The sequence below is a fragment of the Paramisgurnus dabryanus genome, chromosome 11 (genome assembly GCF_030506205.2).
Source record: "Paramisgurnus dabryanus chromosome 11, PD_genome_1.1, whole genome shotgun sequence".
Taxonomy (NCBI): Eukaryota; Metazoa; Chordata; class Actinopteri; order Cypriniformes; family Cobitidae; genus Paramisgurnus; species Paramisgurnus dabryanus.
This window is the reverse complement of record NC_133347.1, coordinates 9772968-9792450: the sequence shown is the minus strand read 5'-3', so window position 1 is coordinate 9792450 and position 19483 is coordinate 9772968. Positions and strand designations below refer to the sequence as shown.

Here is a 19483-nt window from a genome sequence, read left to right as displayed (position 1 = left end):
ACGGTCTTAGAAGTTACTATAGCAACATTGGTGTGTCTGACTCAAACTCTCTAGCGCCACCAACAGTCCAAAAATCCACTTATGTTCATGCTCATAACTTCTGACCTGTGAGTCCTAGAAACTAAATTCTTGTTTCCTCTGAATCCTTGGCTCATGATGATTCAAATGCACACATTGATGTCATTTGTGTCATGCACATCTTTCCGCCATTTTGAATTTTTCGTAAAACCTACTTTTTCGAACTCCTCCTAGACCGTTTGTCCGATTTGCATGTCCTTTGGTATGTAGCATCTAGAGACACCCAAGACAAAAAGTTATCAAAAGCATTTTGATAGACCAATGCGTTCTCATATAAATTGACAACATATATGGCGGCGAGCACGCCAAAACGGACGTGAGGCCTTATCTTCGCAAAACTTTATTGTATCGACACGAAACTTGGTATATGTCATTACAGTCATGATCTGAGGGTGCCTGCAACGTTTCGTCACAGCGCCACCTAGTGGTCACGAGATTCGAAAAATGCCTATTTTCGCTTATAACTACTTCAAACTTGAGTCTAAAATCATGAAGGTGGTCTTGTTAGATTGCTTGAGGCATGCTGAGTCAAACGATACCAAACGGTTTTCGGTCGGCCATTTTGGGTGTCGGCCATTTTGAATTTTCTCATTAAGTTCAGTATTTCACAAACACAATGGCGTATCGCTACGAAATTTGGCATGGTTCATCAGTGACATGTTCTGAGCGCACCTATAAATCTTTAGGACGGCGCCACCTAGTGGTCAGGATATGTAAATTTTTTTTAAAAATCTTTATGTCATTTTATTAAATTGCCACTATGACATAAGACTTCACTCTATTGATTCCTTGGCTCATGCTGAGTCCGACTGTACCAAATATGTCTGAGTCAAACCTACTTCCTGTCGGCCATTTTGAATTATATTGAACACCTACTTTTTCGAACTCCTCCTAGAGCGCTTGTGTGATTGGCTTGATTTTTGGTATGCATCATCTAGAGACACTCTAGACAAAAAGTTATCAAAAGATTTTCGTTAGACCTATCCGTTCTCGTATAACGCATCAAAGAATGCGAGGGCGAGCACGCCAAAATGTGTTTGAGCCTGTATCTTCGCAAAACTTTTGCATATTAATATGAGACTTGGTATATGTCAAAACAGTGATGACCTGAGGGTGCATGCACCATTTCGTCACACTGCCCCCTACTGGTCACAAGATATAAAAAATGTCTATTTTTGCTTATAACTACTGCAAATTTGAATGTAAAATTATGAGACTGGTCTTGTTAGATTTCATGAGGCATGCCGAGTCAAACGATACCAAATGGTTTTTGGTCGGCCATTTTGTGTGTCGGCCATTTTGAATTTTTCTTTAAGTTCAAGTATTTCAGAAACGCAATTGCGTATTGTTATGAAACTTGGTATGGTTCATCAGCAACATGTTCTGGGAGGACTTGTAAACTTTCCGGCGCCCCCTAGTGGTCAAGAGATTTGAAGCTATATCTCTGCATCTCTTTATCGTATTAACACCAAATTTGGTGGGTGTCATCACAATCAAGACCTGAGTCACAATTAATTTTTTGGTCAGTGCCCCCTAGTGGTCAAGTCATTTAAGGCTATATCTCTGCATCTCTTTATTGTATTCACACCAAATTTGGTGGGTGTCATCACAATCAAGACCTGACTCACAATACATTTTTTGGTCAGTGCCCCCTAGTGGTAAAGTCATTTAAGGCTATATCTCCTTATCGCTTTATTGTATTTACACTAAATTTGGTATGTGTCATCACAGTCATGACCTGAGTCACCATCTATTCTTTCAGCACAGTGCCAACTAGTGGTCTCAAGATACAAAAAAATTGCTTTTTTTCATAAAACTAATGCAAACTTAGATGTTAAATCATGACAGTCATCACGTATGAATCATTTTTTGCCATGTTTGGCTTGACCCCGGTATCGCTGCTTGCAGCTATATTTATTATTAGTTATTCTTCTTCCGCCATTGCGGTCTATGGCAGCCCATAGAACCGTACGTAGGAAAGTTATGAAATTTGGCACACTGATAAAGGACAGTCCAATGTGTCCCCACAGCAAATTTGGAGTCTCTATGTCTAACCCGCTAGCGCCACCAACAGTCCAAAGTTGCACTTATGTTTTTGCTTATAACTTCTGATCCGTAAGTCCCACAAACAAAATTCTTGCTTCCTCTGATTCCTTGGCTCAAGCCGATTCGATTGGACCCTATGACGTCATTTTCCGTCATGAAATTTTTTCCGCCATTTTGAATTATTCGTAAAACCTACTTTTGCGAACTCGTCCTAGAGTTTTTACCCGATTGCCGCGAAAATTGGTATGTAGCATCTAGAGACCCTCACGGCAAAAAGTTATCAAAAGAATTTCGATAAACCAATCCGTTGTCGTATAGCGCGTCAACAAAATTTTCGTAGAGTGCAAAAAAAAAGATTTTAGGCTGTATCTTCGTCAAACTTAGGCCTATTGACACGACACTTGGTACTTGTGATGCCAGTCAGGAACTGAGTGTGCATGCACAGTTTCGTCGCAGCGCCACCTAGTGGCCAGACAGATGTTTTTTACACCTATAATTTTGGCTGTGATCAACGTATTTTGACGGGACTTGATTTTTAGGAGTCCTGAATAGTCGCCGAGTCCAACGATACCAAACATGCCAGATTTCGCCTTACGATTAGCCCTGAGCAGCAAAACAGCACTTAAAAAACACGCGCGAATATCTCCGCGAGCGTAATTCTGATCGACTCGAAAACATCATAGGAAGAATATTGCATTACCTTCTGAACAAAAAGTTCTATTGGCACTATATTAAAATTTTCATCAGAAATGGCCGAAAATGGCAAAAAACGAAAAATTACCTTTAAATTTTGTGTTTTTACACATAAATGGTTATAACTTCGTAACGCAAAGAGATTTTTTCACCATATTTGATACGCTGATGTACGACTACAGTCTGAGGCTACACAAAAAAAATTGTATGGTTGCACCACTAGTTGGCCTTATAATTGAACAAAACCTTTGAAATCAAGCCACCCTATGGTCATACAACTATTTCTTCACTAAACTAAAGTGTATAGTCATAAAACTAGCTAGATGTAACACAGTTATGAACTGAGGTTGCATGCACAACTTTGTCATTGCGCCACCTACTGGTTTTGAGATAGAAATATGGTATTTTTGCCTAAAACTACTCCAACAGTACATCTAAAATCTTGGGTCATCATGTATTATTCTTTCATGGCTTGGAGATCATTGGTGCATGCCAATTAACTCCCTAGCAACCAATTAGGATACCTTATCAACCCTTTTTACAAGAGCTATATCTCTGCATCAGAACATCGTAGAGACATGGGGGTGGTCTCTTTTGACTCATTAACACCACTGTAACATTTTGTGAGCTGAGAATTGCCACTGCAAGCACCACTCACATTTTCTTCAGTGTTCTAGTTGTCAATGCTCCTCGAGAAGAGAGGGAGAGATGACACTGAATGAAAACACAGCTTTTTTGCTGATAACTGTTATATTATTTAGTCTGAAATCAAGAGATTTTCCCAGGTTCTTTAAACTGCTCATCCGAATTCAACTTTACTTTCTTATGTGCCCTTTTTGGCTTGACCCCGGCATTGCTGCTTGCAGCTATATTTCTTACATATTATTCTTCTTCCTGTTCCATTGCGGTCTATGGCAGCCCATAGAACCGTACGTAGGAAAGTTATGAAATTTGGCACACTGATAAAGGACAGTCCAAATATTATCCACAGCAAATTTGGAGTCTCTATCTCAAACCCGCTAGCGCCACCAACAGTCCAAAGTTGCACTTATGTTTTTGCTCATAACTTTTGATCCGTAAGTCCTAGAAACGAAATTCTTGTTTCCTATGATTCCTTGGCTCAAGACGATTCGATTGGACCCTATGACGTCATTTTCCGTCATGAAAATTTTTCCGCCATTTTGAATTATTCATAAAACCTACTTTTGCGAACTCGTCCTAGAGTTTTTACCCGATTGCCGCGAAAATTGGTATGTAGCATCTAGAGACCCTCATGGCAAAAAGTTATTAAAAGAATTTTGATAAACCAATCCGTTGTCGTATAGTGCGTCAACAAATTTTACGTAGAGCACAAAAAAACAGATTTTAGGCTGTATCTTCGTCAAACTTAGGCCTATTGACACGACACTTGGTACTTGTGATGCCAGTCAGGAACTGAGTGTGCATGCACAGTTTCGTCGCAGCGCCACCTAGTGGCCAGACAGATGTTTTATACACCTATAACTTTGGCTGCGATCAACGTATTTTGACGGGACTTGATTTTTAGGAGTACTGAGTAGACGCCGAGTCCAACGATACCAAACATGCCAGATTTCGCCTTACGGTTAGCCCTGCGCAGCAAAACAGCACTTAAAAAACATGCGCGAATATCTCCGCGAGCGTTATTCCGATCGACTCGAAAACACCATAGGAAGAACATTGCATTACCTTCTGAACAAAAAGTTCTATTGGCGTTATATTAAAATTTTCATCAGAAATGGCCGAAAATTGCAAAAAACAAAAAATTACCTTTAAAATTTGTGGTTTTTACACATAAATGGTTATAACTTCGCAACGAAAAGAGATTTTTTTACCAGATTTGATACGCTGATGTATGAGCAGAGTCTGACACCACACAAAAAAATTGGTATGCCTGAACCACTAGGTGGCCCTATAATTGAACAAAATATTTCATATCAAGCAAGCCCTATGGTCATACAACTATTTCTTTGCCGAACTAAAGTGTATAGTCATGAAACTAGCTAGATGTAACGCAGTCATGACCTGAGGTTGCATGCACGATTCTGTCATAGCGCCCCCTAGTGGTTTGGAGATAGAAAATAGCTATTTTTGCCTAAATCTACTGCAACAGCACATTTTTGCTGATAACTGTTATATTGTTTTGTCTGAAATCAAGAGATTTTCTTAGGTTCTTTAAACTGCTCATCCGAAGTCAACTTTACTTTCTGCTGTGCCCTTTTTGGCTTGACCCCGGTGATTGCTGCTTGCAGCTATATTTTCATATTGTTTTGATCAAAAACCCATTCAGGTCTCTGACTTGATTGGGTACCACTGTGTTTAAATGCAGGTCTACAGGGTATTTGATTCTTTTAAGGCCTAAACTATTTTTGAATTTCCTGTTCTATAGAAACAAATCTCTAGCGATTCTCATTCAGCACAAAACTTATCATTTTATGAATATTAACTACCTAATTGTATTTAATTAGATAACCCGGTGCGAGCCAAACAGGATGTCCCAAGTGAACAGGGAGTCTGCAACGCATCCTGGCCTCTAGAAGCAATTCATTTATCTCTATTATAAGTGACATTGGCATTTTATAAATGGCTGCACAGTTGGGGGACAGAAGTCCATATTCATGCAGAGGTTTAATGCTTGAAGTATGAGGACCGATTACTGCAACAAAATAATGCCTGTAGAATGTAAGCAAAATCAAAAACATAAACATGGAAACATGGATCCACACAAAAAAGAAATACTACCCAAACACTATACATACATAAACATAAATATACACAGTTATTTATTTTACTTTTATACATTTACACGTATATGTATAGTAAATATGGTTATAAATATCTAAAATATAATATGTTTGTCAATGCAAAGAGACTGCTGTTTTGGGATGCTTTAATTGACCTTAAATGTCAAGTGTGAGGTGTTACAGTAGGCTATTGTCAGAATCCTGCCGGATCCTGTTGGTATTTTAGTCTAGTTTAGCATGGCAGGGTTCTGACAGTACATATGTTCTATGTGGGAAGTGTGTGGTTGTAGTATTGGTTTATTTCGACCACGCATTTCCCGGGTCTCGTCACTTTTTCCCCGATCCCTTACTCGTGATTATTTTCAGCTGTATGTAATTTACTTTCTCCCTATTTAAGAGTCCTTGTGTTTGTTGTCTAGTGCACGTTCGTCTTGTTTTCATGCCTTGTCCCATGCTTGTTTTTTGCCCTGTCGGTTCCAGTAAGTTTGTGTATATTTAAATCTTGATCTGTTTTGTGTTGGTAAAGTTTAATGTTAGTATTGTTAGTTTAGTGTCAGTTTCGTGTAGTGCTGTTGCCCTTGTCTTGTTTTGCCCCCTCGTGGGTTTTGTTTTCCTGTTTTTCCCCTGTCTTTGTAATAAATTCCTTTTTTGTTACGTCCGCATCTGGGTTCGTGTTTTGTGTTCCCCGATTCCTGACAGCTATATACTGTATAGACCATTTCAAAAGATGTAAACAACACTGGTCCAGAAGCACTTCCTGTTTCTGTTTTTTAACAGATAAATGTTGGGATAAAATAAACCAACAGAACATATAAACCGGAATTAACTGAAGTTAAAAAAACATCTTAAAGATAATGATATATGTGAAATAAAAAAATAACTGTCACAAACTGTAACAGGAAGTGTTTCTGGACCAGTGTTGTTTACATCATTTGAAATGGTCTATATATACCTATATTAATACTTAATCAAATACAAACGTTTGTGCAAAAAACAAACACACGTAAATGACGTTAATAGTTTGTTTGCAGGTGTAAGGCCGTTTCTCAATCCGAAGGCTGCAGACTGCGTAGGTCGCATATGCATACGTCATCAAAACTGTTTTATTTAAATTAACTGGGCATTAAATTCGCAAGTCATAAGCATATATTTACGATTAACTAAAATAATAGTCAACTTTATAGCTGTTGACGTATACAGCCTAGAAATGCAGCCGTCCGATTGAGAAACGGCCTAAATGTTTGCTTGAGACCGTTTACCTGCGTGCTTGCACCTGAGAACCCTTCACCCACTTTGACGTGTACAGTTCTATGCAATCCAAACATGAGTTACACGACACTTTAATATGGCGCACGTGACTGTTTTTACTACGAAGTGAGTAACAAAGGAAGACACAACTGGATAAACACTGCGTTCACGTCATGTTCACGTAGCTAAGCTAGACTCCGATTGATCCGTTTCTATAGCAACACAATGTGTATTGTATGTACTTCGTTTATGTTCACATGTGAATTTATTTTAATACTCTAAACTGACAATAGTAAATTATATGAATTATCAAACCGAAATATTACGAAATAACTACTCAAATATATTTCACCCAAGTAGCGGCCACTCGATTGTTTCCGCATGACGTTGCAGCGGTCACGTAGACACACGAGCGCGTAAAGGCCTGTTTGACATTTCTGACATTATTCTTACCCTTAATGCACTCTGATTTGTCTAATAAATGTATATAGCCTACTGTAGTAATAATAATATATACTCATAAATGTAATTTTAAACACTCTAATCCAAATTGTAATAAGCCATAACAAATAATATAATGTCATGTAATGTAATGAAAAGATTTTTTTCTTTTTGAATTATGGCCACCAATGAAATAAGAGTTTTAAACAGAATGCATTGTCTCAATGTGAGAGCAATAAACGTGTCAGCTGTCTGCTGATAGTTCTGCATATATTTTAGAGCAACGATTGAATCCTTAAAAAACACATTGTCTGCACACAGATTCTTTCCTGTCTGAGGTTACACACTAATCTTATTGCCCAAATGGAAAATGCAAACCATTAGACGAACATAAATTATCTACTAACAAAAAATATGTGGGTAAATAAGAAAATCTCAGATCTAATTACCAGTGTTTTCACAGAAGCCTTGAATATATAAACATTTTAATTTTCATTATTGATGTCTTGCCTACTGCTCCACTGCGTTAGGAAGATTGGTAAATGTGATTTCAGAGGGGAATAATTAGAGTGTCAGATGGGTACAGACCAGCACCCAAACAGGGTACTTTATCAAGAATGATTTGATGATATTCAACAAGCAGGCTTCAAAAGCAGGATTCTCTTTCTTCTTTCTCTTTTGATTATTTTTTTATTTATTTCTTAGAATGAAATATACATTTTCTAAAAGTCAAAGATGCCTTTAACGTATACATTTAAGGTCAGGTAAGTGGCTAATTCTTTGAGGAATTTAATAATATTTTATCATGAAAGGGTCAGAAAGGTATTTAAATAAAAATACTTTAGTTTAAATATCAGAACAACAAAAATAAATCACATAAATATGAAATCTTGGCCCCAGGAGTTTAAACAGTTATGACAAATGATGACGGTAGTAGCCTGGAGCTAAATGATAACAGGGTCAATAAGGAATCTTAATTTATTTATCTTTCCAATGCAAAACTATTTAGTCAGTCTTGAAAGTGGTTTGTAGGGAGGTAATTTAATACGATACATCTGAGTGAATAACTTGCATATACTGGTCAAACGTTTGACTGAAATGTTTACCAAATGTTGTGCCATATTAATTTTGTTTCATCAAAGCGTATTAAAACAAAAAATATTTTTGAAATAGATTACTAAAATCTGCATCCACTCTTTCTTCTGTGGCAAATGTTTCAAATGACGTTTTAGGTGCTTGATAGAGGGTGACAGGATCAATCCCTCCTTTTGGTGTTTGCTTCATTTATAAAACTGAACAACATGCGATGGCGTGAAATATCATCCTCTTTGAACCTGAGCCATCTGTTCTGAGTTTTAAACATTCAAAGCTGCTCTATCTGTAGTAATGCTGTTTTAGTATTTCTAGTTAGACATTTCTATACTTTCAAAATGAGTTATTTGTGTTTCTTGCTTTAGTTCATGATTCATAAACCACTTTATGAATGGCAACTGGCAACTGTCTTAATTTGTCAGTTTAATATTTGGCACATACTTCAAGTGCAACTGTTACTAATCTGCACATAATGAGGTTAATTGTCTTAGTGTATTCCATTATTTCAGTACACTCACATTGTCCAATTGACTCGCTCCACCAAATGAATTTTCTTGCATTTTTTTGCTCCCCCAGATTGAAGTCCTAGAATGAATTAAAAGAAATAAAGTGAGATTTAGTTTGCAATCATGCTAACACTCATAAAAAGAGATGAACAAGACCAAATGACCACATTTTGGAGTTTTAAGGGCCTCATTTTAATTTTGAAATTGAATGAAAAATACCAGCATACTCAAACATGTGTGTATTGCAGTTTCTGTACCCAATCTTGAAAGCACATGCACACACAAATTCTGGTTTTCATGTTTTGTGGGGACATTCCATAGACGTAATGCATTTTATACCATACAAACTGTATATTCTATTCCCCTGTCCTACCCCATTCCCTAACCCCAACCATCACAGAAACCCTTCTACTACTTCACATTTTCAAGAAACATCATTTTGTTTGATTTATAAGCTTGTTTCCTCATGGGGACATCAAAATGTCCCCACAAGGTCACAAAAATACTGGTATTCCTATCTTTGTGGGGACAATTGATCCCCACAACGTGATAATTACCGGGTACACACACACAAACACACACATTGCAATAATCTCATATCTCATTCATGAAATACTTGTAAGTATTTGATTTGACCTTGACGTGCTAAATAACACTGTATAAATTATACATGACAGAATAATCTCAGCCCTGCTGCTGAGTTTTGCAGTCACATTAAACGTTTTAAGTAATAAATAAGGAATTTTTGAATGAAAAACTTTACCCAAAAAGGCAAAATGCTGTAATTACATTAAGCAGGTGCTCTTATCAAAAGAAACTTACATTTCATTCTGTGTATACATTTATTTACTATTAAGTGTGCTTAAACAAACCCATGACTTTTGCAATGTTAAAACAATGCTACCAGATGACCTACAAAAAAAAGTTAACACAGGGTAATATTGAAGAGTTTTATCCAGTTTGCGTACAAGTATTTAAATATATGTACAGATCAAGATTGTCCGCAAGAGTTAGTTGAAGTTTGCATGATGTCAATTCCTAAAGGCAGAGCATTATCTATAGCTGAGTTTTAACAGATATAAAACACAGAACAGCCTGGAAAAAAAAACACAAAGTTTGCAAAAATAATCTAGTAAATTAAAAAATGTAGAAAATTAAATGTTTTGTACGTTCAGATCTGGTCATATGCATCCTATGCAAAGTTGAGGGTAAAGTTATATAGTATAGATATAATATATAATAGTAATTTATTATTATATTATTGTTATTGTGTGTTTCCTAGCTGTGTATAAGCAGCCTTGTGATGACAAAGTGTTTTTAAAAACCTACAGTCTCTATCACCACCTTGTGGCTGTGCTGTGACTGTAATTTTATGTCATTCTTTGTTATTTTGTTGCTTCTCTTGTAGTATTAAATGAATTAAACTTAGTAGAATTCTCCTTTTGACTATTTATACACAATTAACTTAAATAACTATAGTTCCCATTACAGTACTATTTACACTAGAAAATGCTATGTTTTTAGAAGCAGGTTATGTCTACTGCTGAAAATGTCAATTCTTTCCCCAGATCATTATTTCCCCAGGCAAATGTTTTAACTGTCACAGGCTAAACTTGGCATATATCACTTATTATTTATAGAATATTTTCCATGGGAAATAAAACAAAACCTTTCTCAATTAAATTACAAACCACATACTTTCTAGGCCAAATACAACAAATCCTGCATTCGGTCACCACTTCAATCACAGTGGATATATTTTGATAATTTTCCTGATAAAAAAAACTTATTCATAAGTACCCCATTAGATTAAGAAAATTTTAATTACAATTCTAATAAAATATTTTATTTGATCTAAGCAAGGACATTAAACCATCATTACAGTATAAGAAACAGGAAACCTTTGAACTACTACTACAAAAATTGTCAAAATATAGCTGTCACCGTGGTGGTATCAAAAAGTACATCTTTGTACTAATAACTGCATATAAGTAGCCTACCTCAGTGGTACACATTGGTACCAAATCTGTACCTGACTGGTACATATTAGGACCTTTACTGCCCTGCCCCAGTGACAGCTAGGGACCATTTTTGACAATATTGTCTGACAGTGTACAATCATATCAATAATTATATATTTAAAACTAACATCAAACCCCCATTAGTTTATAATAACTTATGAATACATATGAATCTGTGTCACCATTAGTACATCTTTAGATCATTAGATCAGTATTTCCCATGATGCCATGTCCTCTGCATTTCTGTTGAAGTTATTGGACTCTTTATGTGTCATTTGAGAGTTTGGAAAAAATGCAGCACTGTTTCCTTTTGATGTTGCTCCAGGAATGACTCTTCAATCTCTGCTTACTGGATGTTAAATGACATATATCTTCAAACACAAGTTCAAAGTGGAAAATAAACAGGGGCATTTTTATTCCCTATATGCTTAGTGGTGCACTGAGATTTACAGCAAGAGAAATACATGAAACTTATTTTTAGAACTCAGATTAAGATGCTGTCATGTTGAGTTTCTGCAGTAGAGCCAGGTGAGCTTATGCAGATGTGTTTTCCCATGTTTTATCCGTTTTAAAACTATGCAAACAAGCTGTAAACATTTACAAAACTGTTGCTCTTTAATCAATCAAAGCAGTTTAACAAATTACTACTCTTGGCATATAAATGAGAGCAAAACCTTTAAATAAGAATGTCTGTGTAACTTAAACCCAATTTAAAGCTTCATACATTTGTTTCTTTCCTTTCTGCCTAAAACGTGGTGTGTGGGAGGTTTAACTTAATCTGTGAGTCACAAACACAGGTTTTTGCCTCATAAACTCACAAAGTAAAATCTTTGTTTGTCTGGTCTCGCTATAGGTTCACCATGTATTTGTTTATAATGATGCCAGAGGGCAAGGTTCCCCTTGTGTTTTTCACACAGTGATATAACAACTGAGAATGTGTTGGGTATATTTTTGCATTTGGCAGGCGTTTTTATCCAAAGTGACTTACAGTGCATTCTGGGTATTCATTTTTAAACACCTTTGAGCCTCTAATTAAATGCTCTAACTGAGCTACGGGACCACATCGACTCTTGTATGGGCATAAAGTATTGTGCAAAAGTCTTAGGCCACCGCCAGCTTTGTTGTTTTAGCAACTCATGTTATATTTATTTTTCGCTCTCTTTAATAAGATCCAAACAGAAACTGAAGGAAATTAGGGACAAAATGTAAAAAACGCACAAATGTCGGTGACTTAACAAAATTATCATTTACAACAAAACAACATCAATAATATAAGAGCTTGAACCTATATGACATTTTATTAACAAATATTTAATAGTGAAAAAGCAGAAAATAATCAAAATATTCAGGCGCAAAGGATTATGGGTATTCCTCATAACATAAACTAATAATTTTAAGTTCATTTTACTTGAATGTTTTAGTTTAATGGATTTTGTACGCTTAAAAGTTTTTTTTAATTTTGGCTTCAAAACACAAAATATTAAGTTTAAGTACAAAATGTACAAAAAGGTTGACATTTCTTGGCACTACACAGATCTATGAACAGTTTTGAGGTGACTAAAGTCCTCAAGTCATTGGAATTAGGGTTTCGTTTTTATTTAGGTTTAAGAGAACCTGCAGGTTCCAGCTATTGCACAAGTGGAAGCGGAGTTCACACTAAATACTTAATATATCATTTAATTCTGTGCTTTTAATATTGAATACAAAAAATCAATTTTGGGTTGTATTCTAATAAAGAGAAATAATTATATATGGTCTCTATAACATTGTAAAAACAACAAATCTAATAGTTCATATAATAGCAGCATGATGGCTTTGCACCTATTAAAATTCACAGAACACATATTTAATTGTATGAATTATGTTATGTCACATATATGTGACAGCATGTGAAGCACACCTGACAGTAATTGGCAGCAGTAGCGTAGTGATATTACGCAGTGCCCCGAAAATAGTCCCCATGGTTACTTTCAATAGCAGGGGACTATTTTCGGGCAGTGCGTAATATCACTATGCCTGCTGCTGCCATATTACATCAGCAAGTCCTTGATTATTACGCTAGTTTGAGAGTATAGTTCCTAGCCATATCTCCCTTGAAAATCACAACTTTGAATTTTCCGTCGGTCTTAGTACACAATGTAACTAAAGAAAAGTCAAGTTTTAAATAGGAAAAATATTGAAACTCTTTGGTTATTTTTTTGCCTGATGCTAATGGTCTAATCAGATTCAATGGATTATGCTAAGCTATGCTAAAAGTGCCAGCGCCAGACCCGGAGATCAGCTGAATGGTTTCCAAAACGGTAAGAATCAAATGTTTAACTCTAGGGGAGCTGGAAAATGAGAATATTTTCAAAACAAGTGCAATGTCCCTTTAAACACTACAGTAGGTGATGCTAAGTAGCTAAAGGAAGTCTTCGCCACTTTTACCCCAAGGATCCGGAGGGGCCACTGAGACACGGCCCTTACCTGGATCAAAGCCATTTATCACACCTCTCCTTCACTGAGCCCCTAATTTCCATGAGGACACCACACCCCCTCTTATTTGCACACTGTGTTTCCCATTGACATTTTAATATAACACAGAAAAATGCTGAGATGCGTGAGAATGCCACGGAAAAATTAGCAAAAAATTCTGTAACTATCCCACAGAATTTTGTGAGATCATGTTGGTTTGCAAGGTTTATGGTTAAAAAACACATTTTTTTTCCACATACCGTGCATTTTTGTAGTTCCAGATATCCTGCCTTCCTCAAACGCATTGATTTTGTCCAAAACTCATTGATTTGAAAAGCGCTGTGTCCCTGATTGGCCAGCTAATCTGTACGTTTTGATTGGCTTGAATTCCTCTGATGTCAGCCAGAAATGTGACGCTCCTACCGCGTTTGAAAGATTCGCTCACAATGCAATGCTAACAGGAGTTAACTTACAGACTCAATGCGGGAGGAATTATGATAATGTCGGTCTTGTCTACATCATCAATCCCAGGAAGTAAACTGTGCCCTACAATCCGTGTGTTTGTTGTAGTCCAAGAAAAGAGATTTACGTTGGAAACGATAACTTGCGTCATTGTTTACCTTGGGGTTTGTACCTTTTGCATAGTTAATACTTACTATTATACACTTACTGTACACACCGAAGGAAATGGTAAATCGTGAATCGGACAATAATTGCTCTTTAAATAAACACCTTTTCATGGTCTGTCAACAGACCTGTACTGTTTGCTCCCACTACACTAATAAAACATTTATATTGTATAATTTTTTCAGTGTTACGTTAGAGTGACACAACAACAGCAAGGCACAAAACGTGCTCGTATGTGTTTGCTGGTCTATTTCCACTTTCCAGACACTCCTGCACACTTTCCTACCATACACCATTTAATAAGCTTGAAATAATTCAATATACTGCTGACTTAACTGTGTATAATATGGGCTCAGACGGGAAACACTGGAACCAGATGGACACAGGGACTGTGGCAAGTGTAGTTGGAAAAATATCTGTAATCAAATAAAAGCAACTTTCATGCTTTCTATAACCAGAAAATGAGTGAAATAAAAAGGTCTGTTTGGATGTAAGAAGTTACAACAAATCTCCACTTACTTCACAGACATTTTTGGCAACTGAGCTTTAGATATTTACACTCTTAAAGAAAATGGTAAACATATGTACCCCAACTGTCACTGGGGTGTCACGTTTGATACCAATATGTACCTTTGGGATGCTATGTATACTTTTTGAAGTGCTAAGCAAAATGTACTTCTGAGGTACTATTATGAACTCTTGAGATACAAATGTGTACTTTTTGAAAGGTTACAGCCTCAGTGACGGCTATGGTACATATTTTGACCATTTGTTTCTGACGTAGTATTAGAGAACAGCAGGCGTCCAAAACCCATAACAAACATCAGGAGTCCATAACGTTTTAGGCCAGGATTTACTACCCAGACTGCCTGTAAATGTTGCACACCAGCAGCAATATTATGGATTGAAATCAGACTATCATGAGGATCTGATTAGTAACACAGATGTTTTTTTTGGGGGGGGGTGTCATCCATGAGATCATTAGCTGGCCTTCTTGGCATAATAAATATATCACCACACGCCCTTTTAAGCGATTTCTCGTACAAGATTTCAGATTTATACAGATCGTAAAAGTGTACACAAGAACAAGATGGTTTGATTTCCCATTGTTAAAGAATGCTGGAGTACAAAATGACACTTGTGAAGGTTTGACATCTTGTTTAAGGTTGCAATAAACATTAATTTTTTTACTAATTCCTAAATTTAAATAATATATTTGGTGTACACCGTCAGAAAAAACTCCCAAAAATGGTCCATACAGCTGTAACACTGGGCGGTATGCTTTTAAAAAGTACATCTTTGTGCCCAAAGAGTGCATAGTGCCTGAAAGGTACATACTGGTACCAAAGAGTTCATATTAGTAGCTCAGGGGGACAAGTGGTATCAAAGAGTGCAAATAGTACCTCAGAGGTATATATTGGTACCAAAAAGTGCATATTAGTACCTCAGGGGTACATTTTGGTACCAGAAAGTTCATGTTAGTAGCTCAGGGGGACATATTGGTAGCCTGGCTCCGCCCTCCTACGTGCTTCTGCTTAATTTTCATTTCGCTTCAGCAGTACGTCTGGGACCCCTCTGCAGAGTTTCGCTTTCTCCTGCAAAAATCTGCAGGTCCAATCAGCAAACAGAGGGGGGTGGCTAAAAACGATGACGTTGAGGTCGTGCGTCAGTTTGAGTTGTAGTTCAGTAATGGCAGCGGAGAAAGACGTGAGAAAATCTATTCGGTCCGTTGTTGCAAAGCTGCCGAATATACAGAAGTTAAAATCGGAGCAAGAACCAGGTTTGCTAAGTTTTGTTGGTCTGATTATTCTGACTTGTTGTTTCCGGCCGGTTTCGGCGCATGATATACGTCACGACCACACGTTAGCGACTGCGTATGGCAGATCCTGAGTGACTCTGCGCAGATCCAATAGTTTTAAACTTCAACAGAGGTACCTCAGGGGTACAATTGGTACCAAAGAGTTCAAATTAGTATTTTAGAGGGACATATTGGTGGCAAAGAGTTTATATTAGTACCTGAGAGGTACATATTAGTAGCTGAGAGGTACATATTGGTGTCAAAGAGTTCATATTAGTAACTCAGAGGTACATATTGGTACCAAACAGGGCATATTAGCACCTTAGGGATACATATTGGTACCAAAGAGTTCATATTAGTATTTCAGAGGGACATATTAGTAGCAAAGAGTTCATATTTGTACCTGAGAGGTACATATTGGTACCAAAGAGTGAATATTAGTACCAAAGAGTTCATATTAGTAGCTCAGGGGGGCATAGTGGTACCAAGAGTGCAAATTAATACCTCAAAGGTGCATATTGGTACTAAATAGTGCATATTAGTACCTCAGAGGTACATATTGGTACCAAACAGTATACCCCTGGGGGAACATATTGGTACCAAAGAGTTCATATAAGTAGCTCAGGGGGACATATTGGTACCAAACAGTGCATGTTAGCACCTCAGGGGTACATATTGGTACCAAAGAGTTCATATTAGTAGCTCAGGGGTACATATCGGTACCAAAAAGTTCATATTAGTAGCTTAGGGGGACATGGTGGTACCAAAGAGTGCAAATTAGTACCTCAAATGTGCATATTGGTACCAAAGAGTTCGTATTAGTAGCTCAGGGGTACATATTGGTACCAAAGAGTTCATATTAGTAGCTTAGGGGGACATGGTGGTACCAAATAGTGCAATGTATTACCTCAAATGTGCATATTGGTACCAAAGAGTGAATATTAGTACCAAAGAGTTCATATTAGTAGCTTAGGGGGACATGGTGGTACCAAGAGTGCAAATTAATACCTCAAAGGTGCATATTGGTACTAAATAGTGCATATTAGTACCTCAGAGGTACGTATTGGTACCAAACAGTAGTACCTCAGGGGTACATATTGGTACAAAAGAGTGAATATTAGTAGCTCAGGGGGACATTTTGGTACCAAAGAGTGAATATTAAGTACCAAAGAGTTCATATTAGTAGCTCAGGGGGGCATGGTACCAAAGAGTTCATATTAGTATCTCAGGGGGACATATTGGTACTAAATAGTGCATATTAGTACCTCAGAGGTACCAAACAGTATACCTCAGGGGTACATATTGGTACCAAAGAGTTCATGTTAGCACCTCAGATGCAGATATTGGTACCAAAGAGTTCATATTAGTAGCTCAGGGTAACGTAGTGGAGAGTAGTGCCTGAGAGGTATTGGTAACAAACAGTGCATATTAGTACCTCAGGGGTACATATTGGTACCAAAGAGTGCATATTATTACCTTAAAGGTACATACTGGTATCAAACAGTGCATGTTCCTCGGGGGTACATGTTGGTACCAAAGAGTGCATATTAGTACCTCAGAGGTTTTGAGACCAAACAGTGCATATTAGTACCTTAAATGTACATATTTTTACCAAATGTATACATATCTGTGCATAAATAGCCTACACATTAGGATTGTTTTAAATGGGTAATGCCACAGTGACAGCTAGGGATCATTTTTGACAGTGTAGGCTACTCGGAATTAGTCGATTTCTGTTTTGTCCCTGTTTGTTATTATATCAAAACCTTATTACAAATGTTACATCATTTCCTTCATAAACTCAGATCCACTCCGACACAGCTAAGTTGAGCACATGACTTCATCCAGCAAGGAAACATTAACATTTGTAAGGAAACCTCAACACTGTAACTGTATTCCCACAAACATCTTTCTACCATAGTGACCACAGTAGCGTTTCCTGAGTAAGAGTCAAAATAAACAAGAACATGTGGACCACAACGCTTCATTCTTGACTGAGATTAGCCACCACAATCACTCTATTTATAGATTAAGGATCCAAAGCCACCAAGTATCTCCCCAAAAAGCATTGATGCGTTACAAGAGTTTTTTTTTTTTTGAGGAGGTCAGGTGCTCAAAAGTCACCTTGCAATTGCCTCTCCTTTTCCAACACACATTAAAACCCAAGACACGCACTAATAGCAGAGCCAAAGCAAACAAGAACATCAACAGTCTTGTTTGTAATTACCTATATACTATTTACATTAAGAGGGGGAAAAATGAGGAAAAGCTTTGAATGGGAACTTACTTTTCTCCTCTGAGTAAGAGAACAGCAATGCACAGATGTGATCCTGCAAGGAATTAGCTGCGTTGACACTACGATACAGTCCAGCAAAAACAGAAAGGAATGTCCGAGTTCCCTGTGCTTCCTGTGACACTGTGCCTTGTGCTGTGATGCTCTGTGGTTTAAGGATGGGGGAATATCAGAGTTCCCAGCCTCTCAGCCAATCAGAGCTCTCTGCCCCTCCACCCCTCCCCAAAGTTCCTAAAGCAGTAGACAACACAGACCAGAAAGATGCTTAAAAAAACAAGGGGCACTGCAGCATCGCAGCGGGACGCTTGTACAGACGCCACTTAACAATAAACGTCCTAAATTTTCTCATATTTGGGAATCGACAGTGTAATATGCACTGTGGGAATTCTGGCTTGTACTCAAATAGCTCTGAAAATGAATCATTACATTTGGAAGTCTGCCTGCAGCTGTGTTGCTTACGTGTTGCTTACACCTCTCTGTGGTCTCTTAGGAGGATGCTTTGCACATTTAACATTTCTCTTTGACCTTTCAAGAAAAACTTTTCATAGCATGCGCATACAGTGGACCTAAAAGTATTTGGACACTTACGTCACACATTAAACAGATGACATTTATTGCATTCGATCACAAAACATCAAAAAAGATATGTTGGGTTGTTACTGAAACCATGGTGCTAAATAGTAGGCTACTAGAAGCTCGTAATCATAAGGGAACCATTTTAGCGCAGAGCACCTTGAAACATAGCACGATATGGTTCTACAGTGCTATACAGGTTCTACATAGGTGATGTTTAGCACTAAAATGCTTCCCCTATGATTATGAGCCAGTAAACCACGTTGTGTGCTATTTAACACCATTGTGTGAAACAGTATGCTTTAAGTAAGAAAAATGTAAAAGTGTATAGGCAGCAAGTTGTTACATCAGAAATAAGCCCTGACAGTGTGATCAGGAACCGACGCGATGGGATACTAGGGGCTTATTTCACAATAACAACCGACTGCCTGTACGTATTATTTGCCTCATAAATAAGGTAAGGAACATTAAATATTGATTTGAAATATCTCATTTGCTCATTTTTAAAGAATGCAGACCTTCCGCGAGGAAAACCTGTTTTTTTCCATTTTAATATATATGAGGTTCAAATGAATTATCTGTAAATATAATGTCATATATGTTATTAAACGACATATTTATATTAAATTTTCACCAGTCAAAATGATTTGCAGCATCATTTGTCATTCTCTGACGTCGACGCGGATCCGCTCTCACCTTCGGCCGGCATAGCTCGCAGTTGTTGCAGAGATGCCAGCTATGCTCTCTCGGGCAGCGGCTGCGATCGGCTTGGAGTGGACTCAACTCCCCCACCCGAACCGTCATGCCCTCGATGACTGGTACTTTGGAGCAGCTCATCCCTTACCTCTCTC

The 19483-nt window shown here is 37.4% G+C and overlaps 2 protein-coding genes across 2 annotated transcripts in view; one reads left to right on the top strand and one right to left on the bottom strand.

Moving 5' to 3' along the window:
• Positions 1-18171, bottom strand: part of pde4d (phosphodiesterase 4D, cAMP-specific) — a 307501-nt gene extending 289330 nt beyond the window's left edge. The window contains exons 1-2 of the mRNA XM_065246644.1: positions 18054-18171; positions 8879-8945 (exon numbers count right to left, since the gene is read on the bottom strand). Coding sequence (XP_065102716.1) covers positions 8879-8920 — 42 coding nt within the window. The 5' untranslated portion in view covers positions 8921-8945; positions 18054-18171. The remainder of the gene's footprint in view (positions 1-8878; positions 8946-18053) is intronic.
• LOC135729190 (retinal Mueller cells isomerohydrolase) overlaps positions 1-19483 on the top strand; it is a 298130-nt gene that overhangs the window by 207984 nt on the left and 70663 nt on the right. The window lies entirely within an intron of this gene.